At 41.9% G+C, this 20,762-nt stretch overlaps 1 protein-coding gene and 1 long non-coding RNA gene across 7 annotated transcripts in view; one reads left to right on the top strand and one right to left on the bottom strand.

The window, feature by feature from the left end:
- Meis1 (Meis homeobox 1) overlaps positions 1-20,762 on the top strand; it is a 139,181-nt gene that overhangs the window by 98,047 nt on the left and 20,372 nt on the right. For all 6 annotated transcript variants that reach the window (XR_015636811.1, XR_015636810.1, NM_001436989.1 and 3 more), the window contains 1 exon segment: positions 16,753-16,829. Coding sequence is in view for 4 of the 6 variants with exons in the window: in NM_001436989.1 (NP_001423918.1) it covers positions 16,753-16,829 (77 nt within the window). In the remaining 2 variants the exon portion in view is untranslated.
- On the bottom strand, positions 15,261-17,457 carry LOC148001464 (uncharacterized). Its single transcript, XR_015637561.1, has 4 exons — positions 17,264-17,457; positions 17,093-17,146; positions 16,213-16,374; positions 15,261-15,945 (listed from the first exon to the last, which is right to left on the bottom strand). It is a non-coding gene; the product is annotated as an uncharacterized LOC148001464 (long non-coding RNA).

The raw sequence follows: 20,762 nt of genomic DNA, 5'->3' as shown, positions 1-20,762 counted from the left end.
TACATCTGCGGATTGGCTGAGGACACAGGCCCTTGTGCCAGGATCAGACCCCAGGCCCAGCTGCAGAAGGACGAGGATGACACAGTCATTGATCGGGAGCAGCCACCTTCATTATAGACGGTATCTGCAAGATTCACTCTGCGTGGCCGCACAGGTTGGCTTGTGCTAGAAATAATGCCAATATATAAAATAACTAATAATAATAATAATAATGATAATAGTAATAATAATAAACATCTTGGACTTTTATAATTTTCTCTGCAGACTTTTCAGTGGGCGACATGTTCTTCCCCATGTGTTTCTTTTTTTATTTTTCTTCTACTAGCTGTCTATTCTGAATAAATGGGGGCGTCATGGATGAAAGAGAGGTTCTGAGGAGGTGTGTCCTTTGATCCTATGGAAATTCATTTTGATGAGTTTCCGGCTTCCTGATTCACCATACAGAGGTGGCGTAGTAAGGGAATCAAGCAAGAATTAAACCGAACTTACTAACTGTGATTTATTTTTTCAATTCTCAACAAAATATTAAACGCTGTAGGCAGAATTCTGAACAAAGGGAAAAGAAATCTATGCAATTATTTCCTCAACCTTGAGATCTTCTCTTTAGTGAGCTAAGCTGCTGCTTTAGCATTTCTGCAGCTAACGTATCCCCGTCCATCCACGGTGAGAAGAGACACCTGGAGCCATCGCCGCGGCCCTTACACTCGTACCACTAGTTGGGTCTTCATAAAACAGGGGCGAATTCTCTGGTGGTAGTCACTCAGGGTGGGCTTATGCTGCATAAAATGTCTAAAACAGGGCCCCCGAGAGCGTCCATTACTACATACTGGTTAACATCACAGATTTAAAAACAAAAAAACAAAAAAACCCAGTTGCACTGGAACCATGAAAAAAAAAAGCTTTCACCTGTGAAATCTAGTTTTTCTTTGTTATTAAAATAAATGAAGCCGTTAAACAAAATATATGCATGTGGTAGTTAAGCTCATTATTGGCATCATCAAAATCATAGGATTTTCTATATTTTAGAATAAGGACTAATTGAGGAATTTTGGTGAGATACAGAATCAAAATGTGCTGGAGGTTTTGTGAAACTTTGATACAATATGTATTTTTCCCCTTAGTTTTTAGTTTTCTGCCCTTTCTCTCTTTGTCTCTCTGTCTCTCTCTCTCTGTCTCTGTGTGTGTGTGTGTGTGTGTGTGTGTGTGTGTGAGAGAGAGAGAGAGAGAGAGAGAGAGAGAGAGAGAGAGAGAAACATTTCAACATTTTGGAATTGTTTTCTCCTTTCACCCTGTGTATGGGAGACCAAATTGAAGTCCCCAGGCTTGGCAGCAGGCACATTTACCCACAGAGCTATCTCACTGGGTCATCCTCCGTTTTCTTCTTGATATATTTACCTCAACCTTTCTAAAACAACAACATCATCAACCCATAAAAAGATTTTGCTTGAAAGAGCTAAAATGAAAAGGAAAAAAAAATGACAGCATTTGCCCACCAATTAGCCATCCAAAAGTGTGTAAATTATAAGTATTGATAGGCTCGAATCGTAAATGCACTGGGACTGAAATAACTCCAAGCCTTCGTTTGCAAAGGTGTTCTCTTAATTGTGATGGAGTTTGCTTGGCATTCAAAGATGAGTTCTCACTGGAGCCCCGGCCAAGGAATTTTCTGCTCCCCTTTCTTGAGAGCATATTTTTCTGCCAAACGTGGCATTTATCCTTTGTTGAGGAAGGCGGTTGCATGACCACTTCTGACTTCTAGCCACCAAAGGCTCTCAATCTCCAAGTCTAGGGAGCCAGATAAGGTTTCCCACCTTGACTGGTCCTGAGTCATGACTCTCATGCTCCCCAGAATCCTCACAGTTTAGAATATTTTTGGCACCTTAGTCAGTTCCAGATAGTTATGGAGGGCAGCCTCAGGGGAGAGAGAGAGAGAGAGAGAGAGAGAGAGAGGGAGAGGGAGAGGGAGAGGGAGAGAGAGAGAGAGAGAGAGAGAGAGAGAGAGAGAGTCAGTCCCTTGAAGGCCAGTGCAGCATCCTGACTCATCTCTCTGAAGCCTTGCCACATCTGTTTTGTGGTATTACCTCTTACACACCACTTGGGCTTTCAGTGTTTTCTCTTCTACCCTCTTTTTGTAAGACTACATTATTTAGTGACCTCTGGGAGGCCCGAATGTATTCAAGAGGAGTCATAGTTGAGTCTAAAGCACGGAAAAGAAAAGTAAAACAGGACCCCCACTTACCTTCCTACAGATCCAGTGGTCTGTTGTGGAGAATATAAACGCTTTGCTTTTTTAGTGACATGATCTTTCTATGTAGTTCCGTCTGTCCTCTGCCTCCTGAGTGCTGGCACATGCCCCTATGCCCAGCTGAGCTTCTGGTGTACATCGCTGCATGATGGTAATGGCGGGTCCTAAAGACAGCCTGGCCCTTTCTGTATGGTCCTGCATTGATTGGCACACTAACAGCCTGACTGAGAGCCTCCCTAGAGTCTAGAAGAGTTTGTCCAGATAGAGAGAATTATAAATCTACCCATCTGTCTGTCTATCTATCTATCTATCTATCTATTTATCTATCTATCTATCTATCTATCTATCTATTAAATATAGGTTAAAACACCTTTCCACAGTTAGTTAGGCCTTTCCCTAGCACATCAAGACCTGCGTTTGATGTATTTTTCACAGGTTGCCTCGTTTGCTCGCCACCAAGTTTGTTTTCCTTGGTGTGTAGATGAGGAAGCGAGGCTGGAAGAACTGAGCCACTTTCCATTAAGACCATGCAGCCAGGGGCTGGAGAGGAGTTGGCTCAGCAGTGAAGAGCTCCTGCTGCTCTTGCAGAGGACCAGGGCTCAATTCCCAGCACCCACACCGTGGTTTACAACCATCTGTGAGTTCAGTTCCTAGGAATCATGATCCAGAGCATGTATGTGGCATGCGTGTAGGGTGTGCAAAACACCCTGGCATAGAATAAACATGAACGAATCTTTAAAAGGTGTTTTCGAAGACCATATGGCCAGCGTAAGTCCCAAAGACCTCAGTTGTCTAGTGCGGTACCCTTAACTGAAGCCCTGGAAATCAAGCTCTTAAGTGTAATCCTTTTGACTTGCTATTTGTCAGTGTGTAACCACATCACTGAAGCATCGTGGACTTAATGACCATTCTCCTGCCTCTACACCCAGGCCTGAATCCTCTCAAAAAGTGACAGTAACAGGGGAAATTAGCCCTTCTGGATACATAATTAGCAACTCGTATCACTAATGAGATGGCAGAGAGAGAGAGATGCATTAAACAAAACAAAGCTGGGTCGGGCGCTGCTACAGAAAGGACTACACTAAGCAGTCATCAGGCCAAGGTACTGATTTCCCAGGTCCTGTTTTTAGAAAGGGCAAATGCTGTCTTGTCTGACTGGCCTCACTGCCTGTGAGCTGTTACACAGTTTAGTCAGAATGGTGGCAGTCCCTTTAAAAGTCACTCTCTTTTCTTTGGGTCTAATTTGCTTCATCCTACGCATAGAGCAATGCACGTTTTCACATTATATCAGAGGCTGGAGCAGCCCAGTGGTGGCTCATACCTTTGATCACAGCACTCAAGAGGCAGGGGCAGGGGGTCTCTGAGATAGAGGCCAGCCTTGGTCTATACAGCAGGTTCCAGGACATCCAGGGCTACACAGAGAAGCAACAAAAAGTAAAGCAAAACAAACAAACAAACAAAGAGAAAAACAAACACCAGAGGTTATACTCCCTGACTCACAACTGGCTCCGACCGATATGGCTACAGCTTTTTTACTTTATCATTGACAAGATAAACTTGGAGCTCCAGTGGAGTGTAAAGAAAGCTGGACTGAGCAAAAAGAGGCAGAGAGCTTACGAGATCGGATTCCGCGTGCCAGGCCTGTGCTCGCTCACTCCGGGACTTTTCAACTTTTCATCACCCTTGCAGTGACATGACTAGGTACATCATGAGATTCAGATTGAAAATATATATATAATATATATACATATATATATATATCACAGAATCACTCAATGCAAAGTCAAAGTGTCATAATTTTAAAAAGAGGCCAGAAGTACCCGTTACATCAACTTTAATATCTTCGATTTTGCCAACATTCTTTGATCTCCTTGCTGACAAGCAGTCCAACACCCTTTTGCCTATCTAACTTACTGTACAAACCCCCGGGCTGAAAACAAGACCCATCTACACTAGCATTTCCCAGTCCAGTTAGACTGAGTAACTAAAAATGCAGAATGTGAGAAATAAATACTCCGTTATTTGCCCAAATTTAACATAGCCTATCTTCTAGAACCTTTGGAGAGAGACAGGCTGTCCATCAGTGAGGGCTTTTGTAAGGAAATTCGGAAGCACAAAGGTGATCTTAGCAGTAAAACCAAGTTCTCAGAGATGTTTGCTCACTTGTTTCTCTGAAGGGAAAATTCTCCTTAGTTTGATCGCCAGGTAAGGTTTTTGCTGTTAAATGAAGTATGGCGGAAAATATCCTCTGCCATGAAAAACTGACAAGTGTGTTATAGAGAAGAAAGCTAATTAACTAGTTCAGGCCTCAGTGGGCAAAGGAGGAAAAGTGGTTTGCTGAGACCTGGCTTAGTAAAGGTAAATCGAGTTTGAATCTGAACTTCAGATCTGGATGCCGTGCTGCCTGGCATATGTTGAATTGATAATGTCTCTGTGTTAAAGAATTCTGATTGTTTCTTTTGCCTCTCTCCCAGCTTATAAAAATGCAAGCAGACCCATCTAATGAATATTAATGGCATCTATGTGTAGATAACTATGAAGCCCCTGGATCTGTAGAGTTGAGATGTAGCAACCAGAGAGGAATTTCTGGGGCTTTACCGAATACAAATTTACGGAGTTTTAAGGAATAAACATCACTTATTATTCTAGCATCAGCCTTCCAAAGCAGAGATTTCGGGGAAATAAAGAGCTTGATTTTCCCCCCTTGAACATTTTCTTCACCAAGGTCTTCATTTTAAGAGACAGGAAACTGTTAGCTAAAAAAGAAATTAACTTAATCCCCCCTCATTAAGTTCCAGTCCCTTTTTGTTACTTAGAGACAAGTTATAATTATACCGCGGTGGGGCAGAGCATGTTGTACACTGTGTTACACAAAAGAACTCCGGTTGTTAAAGGGGACAGCAACAGAAAATGAGCACACTGATAAAAAAAAAAAAAAAAAAAAACCTTTCCTGGCCCTTGAAAGAACATTTCTTTCAGGCATTTTAATTCAGTAACTACGAGAATTCCGCACGCGTGATTTTAGAAAAGTCAGCTCACTGGCTGAATAACCAAAGGTGATGAACGCAGCCTCAGGTGGACAGGGTCTGAACCTCCACACATTCCAGTTCTACAGGGAATGAAGGGAAGGGGGTCTCCCTTCAGGTTGGCATTTCTTAGGAGGAACTTTTTTACTAAGCACAGAGCAAATCCAGCTGTGTTCTCTCTCTCTCTCTCTCTCTCTCTCTCTCTCTCTCTCTCTCCCTCCCTCCCTCCCTCCCTCCCTCCCCCTCTCTGTCTCCTCTCTCTCTCTCTCTCCCTCCCTCCCTCCTTTCCTCCCTCCCTCCCTCCCTTCCTCCCTCCCTCCTGCTAAGTCTTTTAGTGTTACAAAACACAGGCGGGCATTAAAGTGCAGTCCGAAGCAGTCCCTTCTGCGATTTCCCATCTTTCTGCCTGTTCTCTCATCTTCCTTCACCTTTAGTGGTAAGCCTGATCAGGAGAGGTGAGAGGAGATGTGTGCACACTTGGCTGTGAGGCCTGCTTCCCAGTGTCTGCTAGCTGGGCTTCAATCCTTGTCCCTGTAGATTTTAATGTCCCCACAGACTGCTGGCAGCCTGCTTCCAGCTGGGGCAGGCATGATGCAGTGAATTGCTTTTGAATGTGCTTTACTCAAATAGGCAGTAATTACAAGCTTAAAGAGGTTTAGTGGTCCAGTAAACTACATAATCACCCCTGAATTAGCCTGGGCTCATCAGTTGCAGTCCAGCAAGCTCAAGTCTGCTGTTTGTATGCAGCCTTGATCACATAGCAACCTGATCAGCAGGTGTGGAACAGCCAGAGTCCCCCATAAACACAACTGTCTATTGGGGACAATGATCTCTAATGAGATGAAGCTACACCATCACTGTAATTTAAGTGGGAAAATTAGCACTAGAGAATGAGTACCAGTTCCAGGGGTCTTGAGTCATATTGGGAACGGCACGGATTCTCCATGGCTTTCTCCCCGTCTCTGCCTTTCTCCAGAAGACTCCTCACCAAGTGTACCGTTTTGCCCCTACACTCTATTCTCCACGCAAGGACGTATTGTTGTTATTGTTGTTGTTGCCTTCTGAATAATTAATGCTGGATAGAAGCATCTTTAGAGGCAATAACGAGGACTCGTTCCAGGATGGTCTGGTAGTATTTCATGCTCCTTGACTTTCCTCTTCCAGTTTCAAAACCCTTTCTACTTTGATTTTTAAAGTGGAAAAGTGTTCTTTAGGCTGGTGACGAGTCCCTTTTAGTGGGCATGCTCTCTAAAATAACAGAGATCAGGGAAGATAGTGTGAAAAACGGTTCTTAGTTTATTAGACTGTATGGTGTAAATCAGTCATGAATGCTCTTTTGGAAAATAATGACTCTGTGAATTCTGCTGTCTTGTGAGTTTGTTAAAGTGAAGTTCTTGGGAAGAGGCTTAGTGGAGAGCATTTTGTCTGTCGTTTCTCCTGTCCTATGCTGCTCTGGGTATTGCTCACACCGAGAACTTGAATTTCATCCCTTTGGAAATAGCCCGTAGTTCCCAGGTGTTCAATAAGCAAACGCACTGACAAGGTAGAATGGATCTGAGAGACCAAGGCGGGAAATGGTCTAGCTATCCCCGTGAGCCGAATCTCAGCTAAATGGTGAGCTGACTCTCAGGGTCAAATCCCAAGTCCACTTATTTAGAAACAAGTTGGATTTTGTGCCTGCATGTCCACAGGGTAAGCACTTCGGAAACAGAAGTTAAAGTGGTCAAAACTTAAAGTTTCGGAAGAGATAAAGTTGAGTGCGAAAGATGAATACTTGTTGAAGCAGGACAGCATGTTTCTTGACATTTATCTGCAGGAGTCTACTAACAAAAGCCTAATCATGCATTCCTTTAATCCCAGCACGTAGAAGGCAGAGGCAGGTGAATCTCTGAGTTTGGGGCCAACCTGGTCTACATAGTGAGTTAGTTCCAGGACAGCCAAAGCTACATAGCCTGAGAAAAAAAAAAACCACACACACACACACACACACACACACACACACACACACACACACACACACACACACACACACCCCTCAGGAATAAAAAGCCAGTTAAAGGATTCTGGTGTCTCTAACTTCAATAACTTTCGTTCATCCATCTACCAAATGTTTATTGAGCACAGAACTTAGCTCAATGCATCATGAATGGGAGTAGTACTCATGTGCATTTATCAGCGGTTCATTCATTTGAAATTCTTTGAATGTAGTTCAACTCACACTTGATTAAGAATCATGTAAGAAATGAAAGTAATTGGAAACACAGACACACACCAATTTATTTCAAAGTGGGGAATTTAAGACCTAGCGGCACGTGGCTGGATAAATTAGCAGGCATTTGATTCTAGGAACTTAGCAATGTTCTTGCATATAATCTATTATCATCATCCCCGCCTGTGTAGCATCCCAGCAATGCGACAAACACTAATAAAAGGATGGGTGTAGTAATTTCCAATGAGTCCTTTTTTAATCTTATGATAAGATTGCCTTTTGGTTCCCATCACAGAAGTAGAGTTGCAGCAATGAGAGATACATATGCACATTAGAATGAGAGTTTTATTATATATAAGTAGGCAGCATCATATACATCTGTGGTTAACTCATCAGGATTGAGAAGGACTATCCCATCGAACACACACACACACACACACACACACACACACACACACACACACACACACACTTTCATCTTGCTGTTACCCCCAAATTTCAGATCCAAGCCTTACTATGTACCAGCTAGGTCAGTTTGAGAACGATTATCCTTCCTGCACTCGTTTCCCTATCTATGAAATGAGTGCAATCATTTTATATCCCTGTGCAAATAGATATGCAAAATATTTTCAACAGTGCCTGGGACATCATCCTCACCTTCCAGTACATGTTATACTTACTTCGTATTGGTTTGGCAGTGCTAATACAGCCTCTCTAGCTGCATGCTCATGCAGAGTGTGGGCATCGCCACGGGGAGATAGATCTCACTCTTCAACCTTGCCCAAAATACTTGCTTCCAGAGAGGAATGGGGAACGAATGTGTGTGTGTGTGTGTGTGTGTGTGTGTGTGTGTGTGTGTGTGTGTGTGTGACAGAGGGGAATGGGGAAATGGGAAGGCAATGTCACGGGGAAAGAAGCATCTCAGGCAGATCTGTGCACCAGCACTAGTGACTGACTGGAAGCCCTCAGGCGAGTTTTGTGTCCTCACCAAACCTCTGCCTTCCCACATGAAGAGCAGAGAAGCACACAGCCCCTTCCCATGGGGGCCATGAAGACTACACAAGAAACAGCATGGTTGGGTGAAACGAAAAGCCAGAGAGTAGAACCTGCATTCTCTTCTTATTCTACCTCCCCTCCACGCTCCCCCTATGTAGTCTGTTTGGGTTCTTTCTGTTTCCAACGGTTGCCTACTGAGATGATCAACATTCAGGGGGTGATAATCATAAACTTTCAAAATAATTCTAGCACTTTTCATGGATGTTAAGACTTTTAGGAAGATATATATATATATCTAAATTAGCAATTGCTAATTTAGAGTTCTATCTATATTTTATCTTTTCTGCCTGCACTTAAAAGTGCTTCTCCAACAGAGCTACTGAAGAATGGATTGAAAACACTAATACACTAGACTACAGTGACTACAGCAAACAATAGCAGGACAAGGGCTGATGTTACCCCGGTCCCGCTATACATGTCTTATACTATATGGTCTCAGTAGTGCAAGAAATAAAGAAGGCACTTCACCTTCCTTTCTATGCTGCCTTCTGTCATTCTCAGGTGATAAGAATCAAGGCTGCATCCCCTCTTACCTGACTTCCCTACCCACACACATGTCCACCAGCCATTTACAGGCCCGTTGTATGGGCAAGACATCAAGCGAGACCGTCCACAGGGTGACTCAACTTTCAGAAAAAGCCAGCACCAAACAAGAAGCAGTGCACTCAGTCCGGACAAGCAGGCAGACCCGAGATGTTGACAGAACATTATGAAAACAGATCAAAATTTACAGCCTCACTGATGGGGCTCCAGATAGTTTTTCTGGCTTCTTAGCCAGGACCACAGTTGGCTTCCTTTGCTGTTGATTCCAGCCCGTGTGAGGATGCAGGACCTGACTGCTGTGCATTCAGGCTCTGCTCCTCTAAGGCACAGAGCAACTGCTTTTGTAATGTAAATGCCAGGCACAAAGTGTCTCTTTGATAATGTGCAGTCAGAAGACAGAAAAAGCATTCACTGAGACAGTAAAACTAATTCATAAAGCCCAAAGACAATAAGGAAGCATTATGGATTTTTTTTTTTAAGAAAAAAGTATCTTAGATCAATGTAATTGTCACAGCGTAAGCTATTCATAGCCAATGCATCGAGGGAAAATGACTGCAATTTTACTTAAATCGAGAGAAATTTTTATAGGCAAAAAAAAAATTAGGTTAATCGGATATAGTTCTGTTTGGTTACCAAATTCCTGCTTACCTTCTGAGAGCTCAGGCACCTGGCTGGGTACTTTGATTTAGATCCCTGATTCCTTAGCAGCGAAAGGGGAAGACTCTGAAGTTGTAAAAGAACACAGAGCTCCAATGGTTAAAAGCCATATGGCACCTTCCCCCTTCTTTTTAAAGGGAGTGTCGCTCCATCACATACCAGAGTTTAGCTCAAGGTCAACTTATATTAATGCATTAAACTTAGCTGTGGAGGAGGCACAAGGCTGGAGGGAAAAAAAAAAAGGATAAAAGAAGTTCTGAAATTGTTCTCCCAACATATTCAGCCAAGCCACAGAACATTGCCCTGATAAGGCAGATATTGGACAGTTGCCATAATTCCTCCTGCAAGATCGGCCCCTCTAGTACCCATTCCCGTACCTTTTAAAGTATAGCGTGTAACATTTTGCTTGAAAATTGCTTCTACCTCTATTGCTTTGTTATAGCTGTTTTGCAGTTTCCGTACAGAGGCACTTCTGTGTCACAAGAAATTACTAATCTGAGGCTTGAGAAGGGGCAGCGTAGCCTTCCATTATCTCACCGGAGAGCCCTGTACAGGATTATTTTCAAATTTTCTGCTGCCATTACAATGTGCTGTTTGAGTGGGCAAGGCGGTGAGGGAGGGGATGTTATTGAAACTTGGTTACCAGGGCAGATAAGATAAAGTTCATCACTGTCTTGGCATCCACATTTGCGGCCAGGGGTGGACATTTGATGAAAGGAGCCCATTTGGTCCAGGATAGCGTCACGATATAAGGCTGGACATTTTCCGTCTGTGTATACTGTAGAGTTTCTGTCTTTTCCCATTGATGCTCATTTGAAAAGGCGGCTTGATTGTTTAAATAGATAAATTCCCTTCCAAGGAATTGTAAACTCGTAAATACCAGATAACTGCCAGCACTGTGGGAGGGTCTCCCATGCCAACCCCAATAAATAAAAGTAGAATTGCACTAAGGAAAAATTTCTTTAGAGAGGTGCCATTTTCTTTCTGTCATCTTCTGTTCCTGTGGCTAGTAAAAATGACAGTTCAGACCAAGCTTTAAGATGAGCTATTTTTAGGTGGTTTATTTTTTTGGTCAGATATTCTTGACTACGGCTATCCGTGGCATATACGCTGGGGATCGTTTCGTGCTTTGATAAAGCTATAAGGCAACCACTCTCTACTGGGTCATCACCGGAAGTCATTCTGCCTAGCTAGAAACACATGAAGGGTGGAAAACGGAGCGGGAGTCCAACTGCTGATTAGGGAAATGACGATGGTCATCTTGAGAGGTTTCGCTCATTGAGGGGGGTTCCATCCTTCAAAGTGACCAATGTCCCCACTGAGCCCAGCATCTCATCTCCTTTCCAGGGAAACTAGACTGGTGCCTGTGTACCAGTTGAACGCTGGAAGGGAGGGTCCGATTTGCCCAGACATAATCACTACTTTATGGCTTTCACTCATTCCTGAGGTGTTAATGCAGATCAAATGGGAAGCACTCCAGACAGAACCCTTGTAGCCACCGCACTGCCTAGCCCTCCCTTTGCAATCGTTAATTCTTATTGTAGGATCTAGAGGTAATTTCATTTGCTCTCTTAATGCTTCACAGGTCTCCCAGTGGCACTTGCAATCTCCTGTCTCAAATTCCCATCTTGATCAATTGTTTGCAAATAATTAAGCTTTTAAGAGATAATGTCACAGGGCTAATGTACACAGCAAAAGCCGGGTCTCCCTCCCTGTCTGTTGGACGGTGGTCAAATTTACTTGGGTATCCCAAAGTGATTAAGCTGATTGGTAGAGCAGGCCGGTTACCGTACAAGAACCCCACTGATCTTTCTTCAAGCAGTGTCCTTGTCATTTACGTGCAATAGAGCATAGGTGATCGGGGAGATGGCCAAAAGAAAAGGAAGCCTTTAGTTGCAGGGGTTTGGAATGAGCTTCCGGTTTTCTCCTGAAAATGGCGCCTTTCGGGGATCGCTCTTTACACTTTGCAGCATGGCTTCTGCCCTCCAGTCTGTGGGTGAGCACAGCAGGACGGTGCATGATGGTGTGGAAGCCTTGCCTGCTAAGTACATGGGGGTGGTTGGGTTTTGGTTTGTTTTGGTTTTGATTTTGGTCAGTCCCTTTTTCTATGTCTACAAAATCATAACTCATACTATCTACAAACAGCCTAGGTAGTCAAGATTCATAGGCTTTGAGATGTCCAAACTACTGGGTTTATGTTTAGAAGCCTACTTTCCTGTGAATTTTCGGCTGAATGGGTATCAGCTACATGGAGTCATCGTTTTCATTTAGGTTATGGCAATTACAGTTTTTTTTTAAAAAAAAAAAAAAGGAATTGAGAGCTTGTAGGACACCACGTCCAAGGCCAAGGACCATGAAATGGAAGAAAAACATGGCTCCTTTACCACAGACAAAGAATTTGCTCATATCCCAGTATGTACGAGGTCCTGGATGCCATTCCCCAGAATATTCAATTTATACACACACATATATGTATATACAGTATATCCATCCTACTCCGTGCCATACCATATCCCTTATTAATAATGCCCAAGTCATTGTGACATTTAATTTTATCCAGGCTCATTCATATCTACATAAAAAATATATCCCAAAGAGCTGAAAATTGCTTAATGGAGACAGAGTGCTGGTCTCTATAGCTTGGGGCTGCCTAGCAATTATACTTCATGGAATTAGACACAGTTTGTTCCAATTACTTAAAATCAGAGCACATGAGAAGTGACAGAGGGGAAGAAAAAAACCCTAGCCCTTTCTCAGCTTTGTGATATTTAAATTATGAAATCAGAAACTACACGATGCGAAGAAACCGGTGGAATTTGCTGTGGAATTCTGGGGGCCGCACTGCCTCTCTTTGGAGCTGTAGTGACTCAGGTCATTCTAACGATCCAAGGAGAATTTTTCTGACACCATTTGCACAAATAAGATGTGAATTGCATTTGTCTTATAAGAATGTATGTAAAGCTCGCTCACAAACAAGCATGCAAAGATACTCCTGAAAAAAACACAAGACAAGGAAATTGCTGTGACAACTCTCAATTTTCAAAGTAGCTAAATATGAATGGCAAAAATACTAATTTTCCCATCCAGTTCTGGTCATAGCATTAGGACAGTCAATAAGGCAAGGCAGGAAGTGGTGTGACTCAGTTCTACTGAAGCGTGAGAACAGACGTATTTATCAATTCTCCTGAAAAATAATCGACAGAAACTTTTGTAGGGACTGTGAAACTAAGTAAATAATGTTGCAGAAAATGTTACAGACCAGAGTATACCTGTGTGCATGTTTATAACTTTGTATTCAAATAGCATCAACAACTCAGTGGTAAGAATGAGGACTTAGGGCCAATTAGATGGCAAAGGTTCCTGCAATACCAGTTCAATCTCTGGCCCTCACTTGATAGAAGAGAACCAATTCTTCAAGTTGCTCTCTGACCTCTACAAGTGTGTTGCGACATGCAACTACACACCACACCTCCTACATCACAATCACACACACACACACACACACACACACACACACACACACACACACACACACACACACAAATGAAGTCAAGAATGTATCCCAACATAATAGTTTTATCTGGGAGTTTCACATCGTATACCTCAGTCACACTCACTTTCCAGTCCTTTCTCTGTCCTCCCCCCCCCCCCCAAACTTCTGATCTCCTCCCCGCCAAAAAAGGAAGAAAGAAAAAGTTCAGGTTGTGTTGTCCTTATACTCCCTGGAACATGATCCATCTCCCAGTGGCCTGCCTCCTAAGGAAAGCTGAGTCCTTTTTTCACCTGTATCCCACCCAGGAGCCATCATTTGTAGAGAGTACCCTTCAGCCTCCTTATCGCCATTTTAAAGAGTTCTCTTTGATGGCTTCCTTTTTAGTCTGTTACTTTGGTGGGGGGAGGGGGGTGTTGTGGAGGGTAGGAGTTGTCACAGAAGCCGTCTATGTATCTCCTTGGTAAGAATTGTTTTTAAGAAGGAAAATTGCACATTTCAGAATGTAGTTTGTAATTCTTATTGGGCACTAGTGGTTAGAGCTGCTAGTTGAGAGGCTTTTAACTTCGATGGATGTGAGAACTCAGAGTGACAAAATTGAGGGTTATAAAAGTTGTTCGTGTTCAAAGTCTTATAATTAGTAAGTACAGTATCATTTATAAGCTCTAATAGAGTCATTTGTATTATATACAGTTTTTCAACTAGTATAGACATAGAACTACTATATATAAAACATTACAATTCAGTGTTCTGCTTGTAAGAAGAGAGATCCATCTGATGAGAATTGTGTGGCCTGCTTTTATACAATAGGAATTATGTGTTAAGCTCACTGGGTGGTGTTTAGTTCTGTGCCTGTGCCTGTTTTTTCTTGAGTGTGGCCCTAGCTCATTATAGCTTAATACATGAGGCAATGCCACTTTTAGGACTGAGGCAAAGGAAATATTGATATGGGTGCCTACACTTTCTCTGAGCTCTGAAAGACACTTTATTATCCATTTTGGTGTTGAATCTGATTAGATAGTGTCTGTGCGAGGTACCTCAGTTATGGTTAGTCTCTTTGTTCAAATTAATTTCCCATTGCATACTCATCTAGACTTTTAGGATGATGATCAGTGAAGCAAAGAATTTTGAACTGGCACGTGACTCAGAAGACACTCCAACAAGAAAAGACAGAAAAAGAAAATGTCTTGCTGTCAGGGAATAAGGAAAAGGCTGATTTGAGATAAAATGTGTATGCATGGTGTGGTGTGGTATGGTGTTAGCATGTGTGTGTGCCTCTTTCTGTGTGTGTATGTGCCCATGTGTGCCTCTGTATGCATTTGTGGGCATGTTTGTGTTTTCTGTGTCTCTGTATACATGTGTGTGTATCTGTATGCATCTCTGTATGTATATGTTTCTGTGTATGTATGTCTGTGTGTGTCTTTGTATGCATGTGTGTCTCTCTGTATGCATATGTGTGTATATGTTTCTGTATGCATTCTGTGTCTATTTGTCTGTGTCTATGTATCTCTCTGTATGCATGTGTGTCTCTCTGTATGCATATGTGTGTATATGTTTCTTTATGCATGTCTGTGTCTATTTGTCTGTGTCTATGTCTCTCTGTATGCATGTTTGTGTGTGTGTGTGTCTGTATGCATGTGTGTGTCTGTATGAATGTGTTTGTACCTGACCTTGAGTTGACCCTTGACAGTGACACTGAGAAGTGTAGTGAGTGTGTTATAAGAGCAGAAATGAGAGCGGTGTTGCTGGGTGAGAACAAAGTGCCAGGTGAGATGTCAGTGACTCTGAAAGGGCGTGGCCTGGTGGCTGGCTTTGCAGGTTATATAAGCCCTATGGAGGTTTGTGAAGACTCAGGCTCTGGGGGAGGAGGAACTATAGCTATTGGGTGTCCCTTCCCCTGGCTGTTCTCCTCACCTGCAAAACAAGAGGGATGGTTGTACCCATTCATGTCACTCAGAGGGACCTAATGGGGATTAATTACCATCCTGTCTGAAATAGACCTCGAGCTCTTTAGAGAAAGGCACTCTATTCCATGAAAGCAAAGCCTCATTCGAATTGTGTATTTATTGATTAAGTGGCAATCAAAGACAATGCTTATGGGAAAAATTACTACATCCCTGCTCTCCACGAGTATATCCGACGTGTGTAGGACATACTTAAAGTTACATATAAAAGCACTGATGTGATCATTAGCAATTTCTTAAGCATCTGACTAGACACTATTAATGAGATTAAAAGCTATGTTAATTATCATCCAATAGACCAGAGTTTAGTTTTCATGGCACACATAGGCAGGCTGAGTCTTGAGGGTACCCTTTCTCATTCATAATGGAACTAAGAGTAGAAGACTGTCCGTCAGGACAACACTATCTGGGAAGAATTTATAGGGATGCAACCTTTCAAGGCAGCTAGCATCTCCATGGGTGGAAACCACAACTGCTTTTTACAAATGTATGTTGCAACTTAAATGTGCTTGATTGCCAAACAGAAACTGTCTCTACAAACAAAATTTTCTATAAAATTCCAGATTCATTTCATTATTTAATTATGCAATCAATACTTTTTATATTCTCTTCCTTATGAGGAACTGAGCTGGGCTTGTTCTTAGTACGTGAAATATGACGATCTTTGATTTTTTTTTCTTGGCCTTTATGCAGAATTCTAGCATACGTTGATCTTGAGGTGTGGAAACAATCCATATTCATTGCTTTTCTCATCACTGTGAACAAACAAAACAAACAAAAAAAGAAAAAAGAAAAGAAAAACAACAAAACAAGCCTGGCGAAAGCAGCATGGGGGGAAGGGTTTGTTTTGGCTCACATTTTGAAGGGATACAGTCTGCCATAGATAGAGAGGAAGGTGCAGAGGGGAAGGCACAGCCGTGGGAGCCAAGAAGCAGAGGCAGCCCAATGCTGACAGTAAGCAACTTTCTCTTTTCCCCATTTCTTCAGTGTGGGTCCCTAACCCCCAGGGTGGTGTTACGCACGTTCAGGATGGGATTTTTCCCTCAGGTGATCCTCTTGGAGATGCCTCACCCGTGCAGAGGTGTGTCCCACAAATGATCCCCAAGCTTGTCAAATGACAGAGAAGGTGACACCAGTTTTGGTTAAACTTTCGGGTGTTTTGCTCCACTCTTGTTCTATTCCACCTGAATACCGGAGACCTTAGCTGAGAGTAGATTAAATCACACACACACACACACACACACACACACACACACACCCCTGATAAAACACAGTGAAGATCACAGTAAACTTTCCAGCTTTGCAACAAATAAACTCGTTAAAGAGTAAACTCAGTATCACAGTTCTGCGGAGTATCCTGAACAGACGTTTCTACACTTCACTAATCTCTGTAATTGGCTTGTCTTTAGCTGCCATTAATTAGATGATGTAGTATTCCATTAATCAGAGCAACACACCTCAGCATCTTTCCCTTTAATTATAGACTTCGCTAGATGCTTCAGCTATTGACAAAATGGTACAAACGTTGCCTGCTCCACACATACCTTTTTGATCTCTTTCAGCACCCTTACCCTTCTGAAGAGCAGAAAAAGCAGTTGGCACAAGATACGGGACTCACCATCCTTCAAGTGAACAATTGGTGAGTAATTTGGCTTGAGTTTACACACATTCTGTTTCCCCCTCTGGCAACCTACAGTTAATGTCTAGCATAAAGAAGCCACACCCAGTTACTGCTGCTTTCCCTAGTGGCTTGCTGATCCAAGATAAAATCAAACTGGACTGCTATGGAGAGATATTTTCTAACATGGAAAATAGAACGTGTTGCCTTCTACCGCCTTTATGGCTCAACAGGTTTTATGCACAGGATGAGTGCGTATTGGGTAAATACTCACTCCGACTCACCTTCTTTGGCTTTTCTCTTCAGGATGATTGATAGAGTTGGTATCATACTATTTTCTACGAAAGAAGAAAGTGTACTATCACCAGATCATAGTTGTAAATTCACTGAAAAAGTAATTCAATTAGCTTTCGTTAGCATTCTGTGTTCAAAGATGGCATCCACTGTTCTCTTACCATTCAAATATGGAAAGGAAAAAAAGAGTATTTGGCTTTTTTTTTTTCCTCTGAAGGTCTTCAAAATCTGATGTTGCTGAAGGTTGTTGCATGGTATTTCAAAGTAAAGTATAAATTCCTGCTCTGAGATAAAGCTGAGGTTATGTACTGCGGCCTAAGCTACAACATTCTGACTACATGTCCAGCAACATGGCACTGAGGCTTTGAGAGAGTGTGATTCATTTCCCTCTGTGACTCAGCTAAAGCCATGTTAACGATAATCACCCAGGCCTACTGTCGTATTTGATGGGTATTGAAATCCAATCTCCCCTAAAAGTGAGGCTATCTAATTAATCGTCTTACTATTTTCAGATCAGTGTTTTTGATGGAGAAGTCTTACATTCTTTGAAGTACAATCCAGAAAAGCCTCAAAATCTGGTTGGAGAAAGGAGAAAACTGAGAATGGCAGTTTGTAGACACAAGTATTTCTTTCTGTTCAATAGGTGTCAAAGATTAATATTACAGAATCTCTGATTACATAGCCTAATCCATTTTGGCGAATAAATTTGTACTTGATGTCCATTGTACGTACATTAACAGACCCTTCACTGTTAGAGAGCCTCTAGCCTTTGGGGGATATTTCAGATATATTAAACCCCATTACAGAAAATGTAATTTCTGTCAATATAATCCCATGTGTTCTTCAACTTAGTATTTTAGAGATAACAAGCTACTTATGGTATATTTGCCTTCGGAGGATTAATTTACAAGTACGCTATCTGCAAGACACAGACGGACTCACATGAGCTTTGCTTGTTAGGGTTATCAATTTCTATGACCTAACCACAGCCTTCAGAGATCAATTTTTGCAGACCTCTTAGTGGATAGGAACCACCAAAGTCATATTGTATCTAAATGTGTTGAGTTCTGTTGCTTCTGAGGTTTTGCTGTCTGTTTATTATTTTTTTTAATCTGCTACTGTTTTTGAAATCTTCAAGACTTGTTAACTCTGCATTTTTGAAGTTGATCTTTCAGAGCAATCTGAATGATTCCCTAAGAAAGAGATGGCTTTATATGGGCGCGTACAATTGTGGTTTTAGACTTAAAGTGATGGCGAAGTCCTTTTAAGTCCTAATGTGAAATGTGGCATCTCCTTGGGAAACGTTCGTTGGTGAAGGTAAAAGAGTGGCATGGTGAGCTTAAATTAAGGAGCGCTAAGGAGCTGGCTGGCTGTTGTACGCACCCTTCGTCCTCAATGTTGCTAGCAGACTTTATTTTTAGAGAGTTAACAGAATAAATGCAGCACACTCTGCTGTGTACAGACCACTGGCGGGATATTGCTTGCGAATAATGCAGGGGCAAAGAGGCCTTCTCGTGATATCAGCCAATCCATATCCCCGCACAAGGTCTACCGGAGACCTTCCTGTCTTCGTCAGTGGTCGACCACAGTATGACTTGTTCACTTTTGCGTTAGAGGGGAGAAAAAGAAGACCAGGAATTAGGACGCTAGAAATCAATTTTCAGAGTGTGTGAGGACCTCAGGCTGAGGGTCTGATCGGCAGATGGGTAACTTCAAAATCACCATTACTTTTTCGAAAGGTCCCTTTTGGTGGTGATGCTTCTTCCTTGCATGGTTTTGATTTATCGACTCCCCTGGCCCTTGTTAACAATTTTCCTGGAGAGAATGTTTCTAAAGCAACCTAAAACATTTGAGATGGCTTTCTTTTCTCGAAATGTGATGAATATGGTGTTGATGTGTTTGATTCAAGTATAAGAATGTTTTGCAAACTTAGCTGAACATGGTGGCGCACGTCTTTAATCCCAGCCCTCAGGAGACAGGGGCAGGCACATCTCTGAGTTCTAGGCCAGCCTGGTCTATAGAATGAGTTCCAGGAAAGCCAGGGTTATCTTGAGAAACTCTGTAGAAAAATCAAACCAAACCAAACCAAACCAAACCAAACCAAACCAGTCACCAAATAATAAGTTGGGAATAGATACATATGTTTTTAGGCTTTAGGTAGGAAAGAGCACACAAATAACGAAGATGCCTTTTAAAAACTGAAGATGTCACAGAATCTTAAACAATGGCCTGTTTGAAGACTAAGAGGCAGGGAAAAGTAGAGCCGTTTATTTATTTATTTATTTATTTATTTATTTATTTATTTATTTATTTTTGAGAGCCTGCAAATAAGTACTTTCATCCCGTGGAATGAGGTTATTTTCTTCTCCTTCTCCTAACTTTAAAAATGATCACGAATGTCTTAAAACCTCCTCTTCATTTCATTCAGTTACAACTTAAAAAAAAATATCTTCTTGGATTTCTTAAAACTTGTTAACACACATGTAAATTTTTGTATACGCTATGAGTCACTGTGGAAGATGTTTCATAAAGTGCTGAAGGGCAGGTTGGGTGTAGATCAGTCATAATTATTGGCAAGAACATAATGCATTGACATGCACGATATGTTAAGTGAGAACTATAAACTCCTGTCTAGTTGCTAGCTTGTCATAGGAACCTTAACAGATGTAGCTTCGGTGAGGCACCAGCGAGAAACAGAGACAAGAACTTTGGGCACCTTCCTTCACAGTGACACTAAAGCCATTTTGTACCTTCGTGTTGACATAAAGGATATACTGTGCATGTTAGGTGACTAAGACAGAGCTAGATGGGGAAATGGGGAAGTGAAAGAGCTTCACTGTAAAACAATAAGACAGATTGCATGAAGACAAAACAGATAAAAATGTAGTTACAAATATCCATCTCTACCCTACTGGTAAGAATCAAAACAGAGAGAAGGGAGTTCACCAAGGCTGGCACTGAGCCTGGAATGGAATGGGGTATTTATCACACGAGAGGTTGGAGACCAGATCTATGCCAACATCTGTTGTGGACAACCCACATAAAGCACTGTAAATATGTAATTTGATTTACAGAAGATACTGCATGGCTTTTCCAGGTGAACGTCTATGAGTGATTACTTCAGTGTTGGGAGAGGTTTAGACTCAAGTGTGGTCAGTTGTGAGGTGGAACCTGGGCCAGATGCTTATATCTCCCTTCTCTCTGCTTATTCAGTCTCAAGTATAAGCCTCACTGAGAAACGGTGAAATTAACACTTTGGAACCTTCTGCCTTTGTTTTTTTTTTTAATTTTTTCTCCTCATTGTTGTGGCAAATACTTCTGAGAACGATATTAGTATGTTGAGCGGTTTTTCATTTGAGGCAGAAATATTGGAGGTTTTGGCAGTAGATGGCTTTTCAGGCCTTTACATATGTAAGTACGTAGGCAGAGCTTTAAAAACTCATTTTTAGAATTCAGTTCTTTTATCAGATGCATTTTTGTTTATTGTTTGAGAATTTCCTAAGTGTGTACAATGTGTTTTTTATCTATCCCCCAACTCCCTTCTCTTCTAGGCAGATATCTAAAGAAAGCATAAACATACATGAACAGAGACATACATGGACACGCACATGCATGTGCAAACTCAAAACCAATTTTTTGGGTTTTTGTTTTTAGTATTCC

Source organism: Rattus norvegicus, chromosome 14 (assembly GCF_021556685.1).
Source record: "Rattus norvegicus strain SHRSP/BbbUtx chromosome 14, alternate assembly SHRSP_T2T, whole genome shotgun sequence".
Taxonomy (NCBI): Eukaryota; Metazoa; Chordata; class Mammalia; order Rodentia; family Muridae; genus Rattus; species Rattus norvegicus.
The sequence above is the reverse complement of the archived record's forward strand: the minus strand, read 5'-3'. Positions and strand labels throughout refer to the sequence as shown.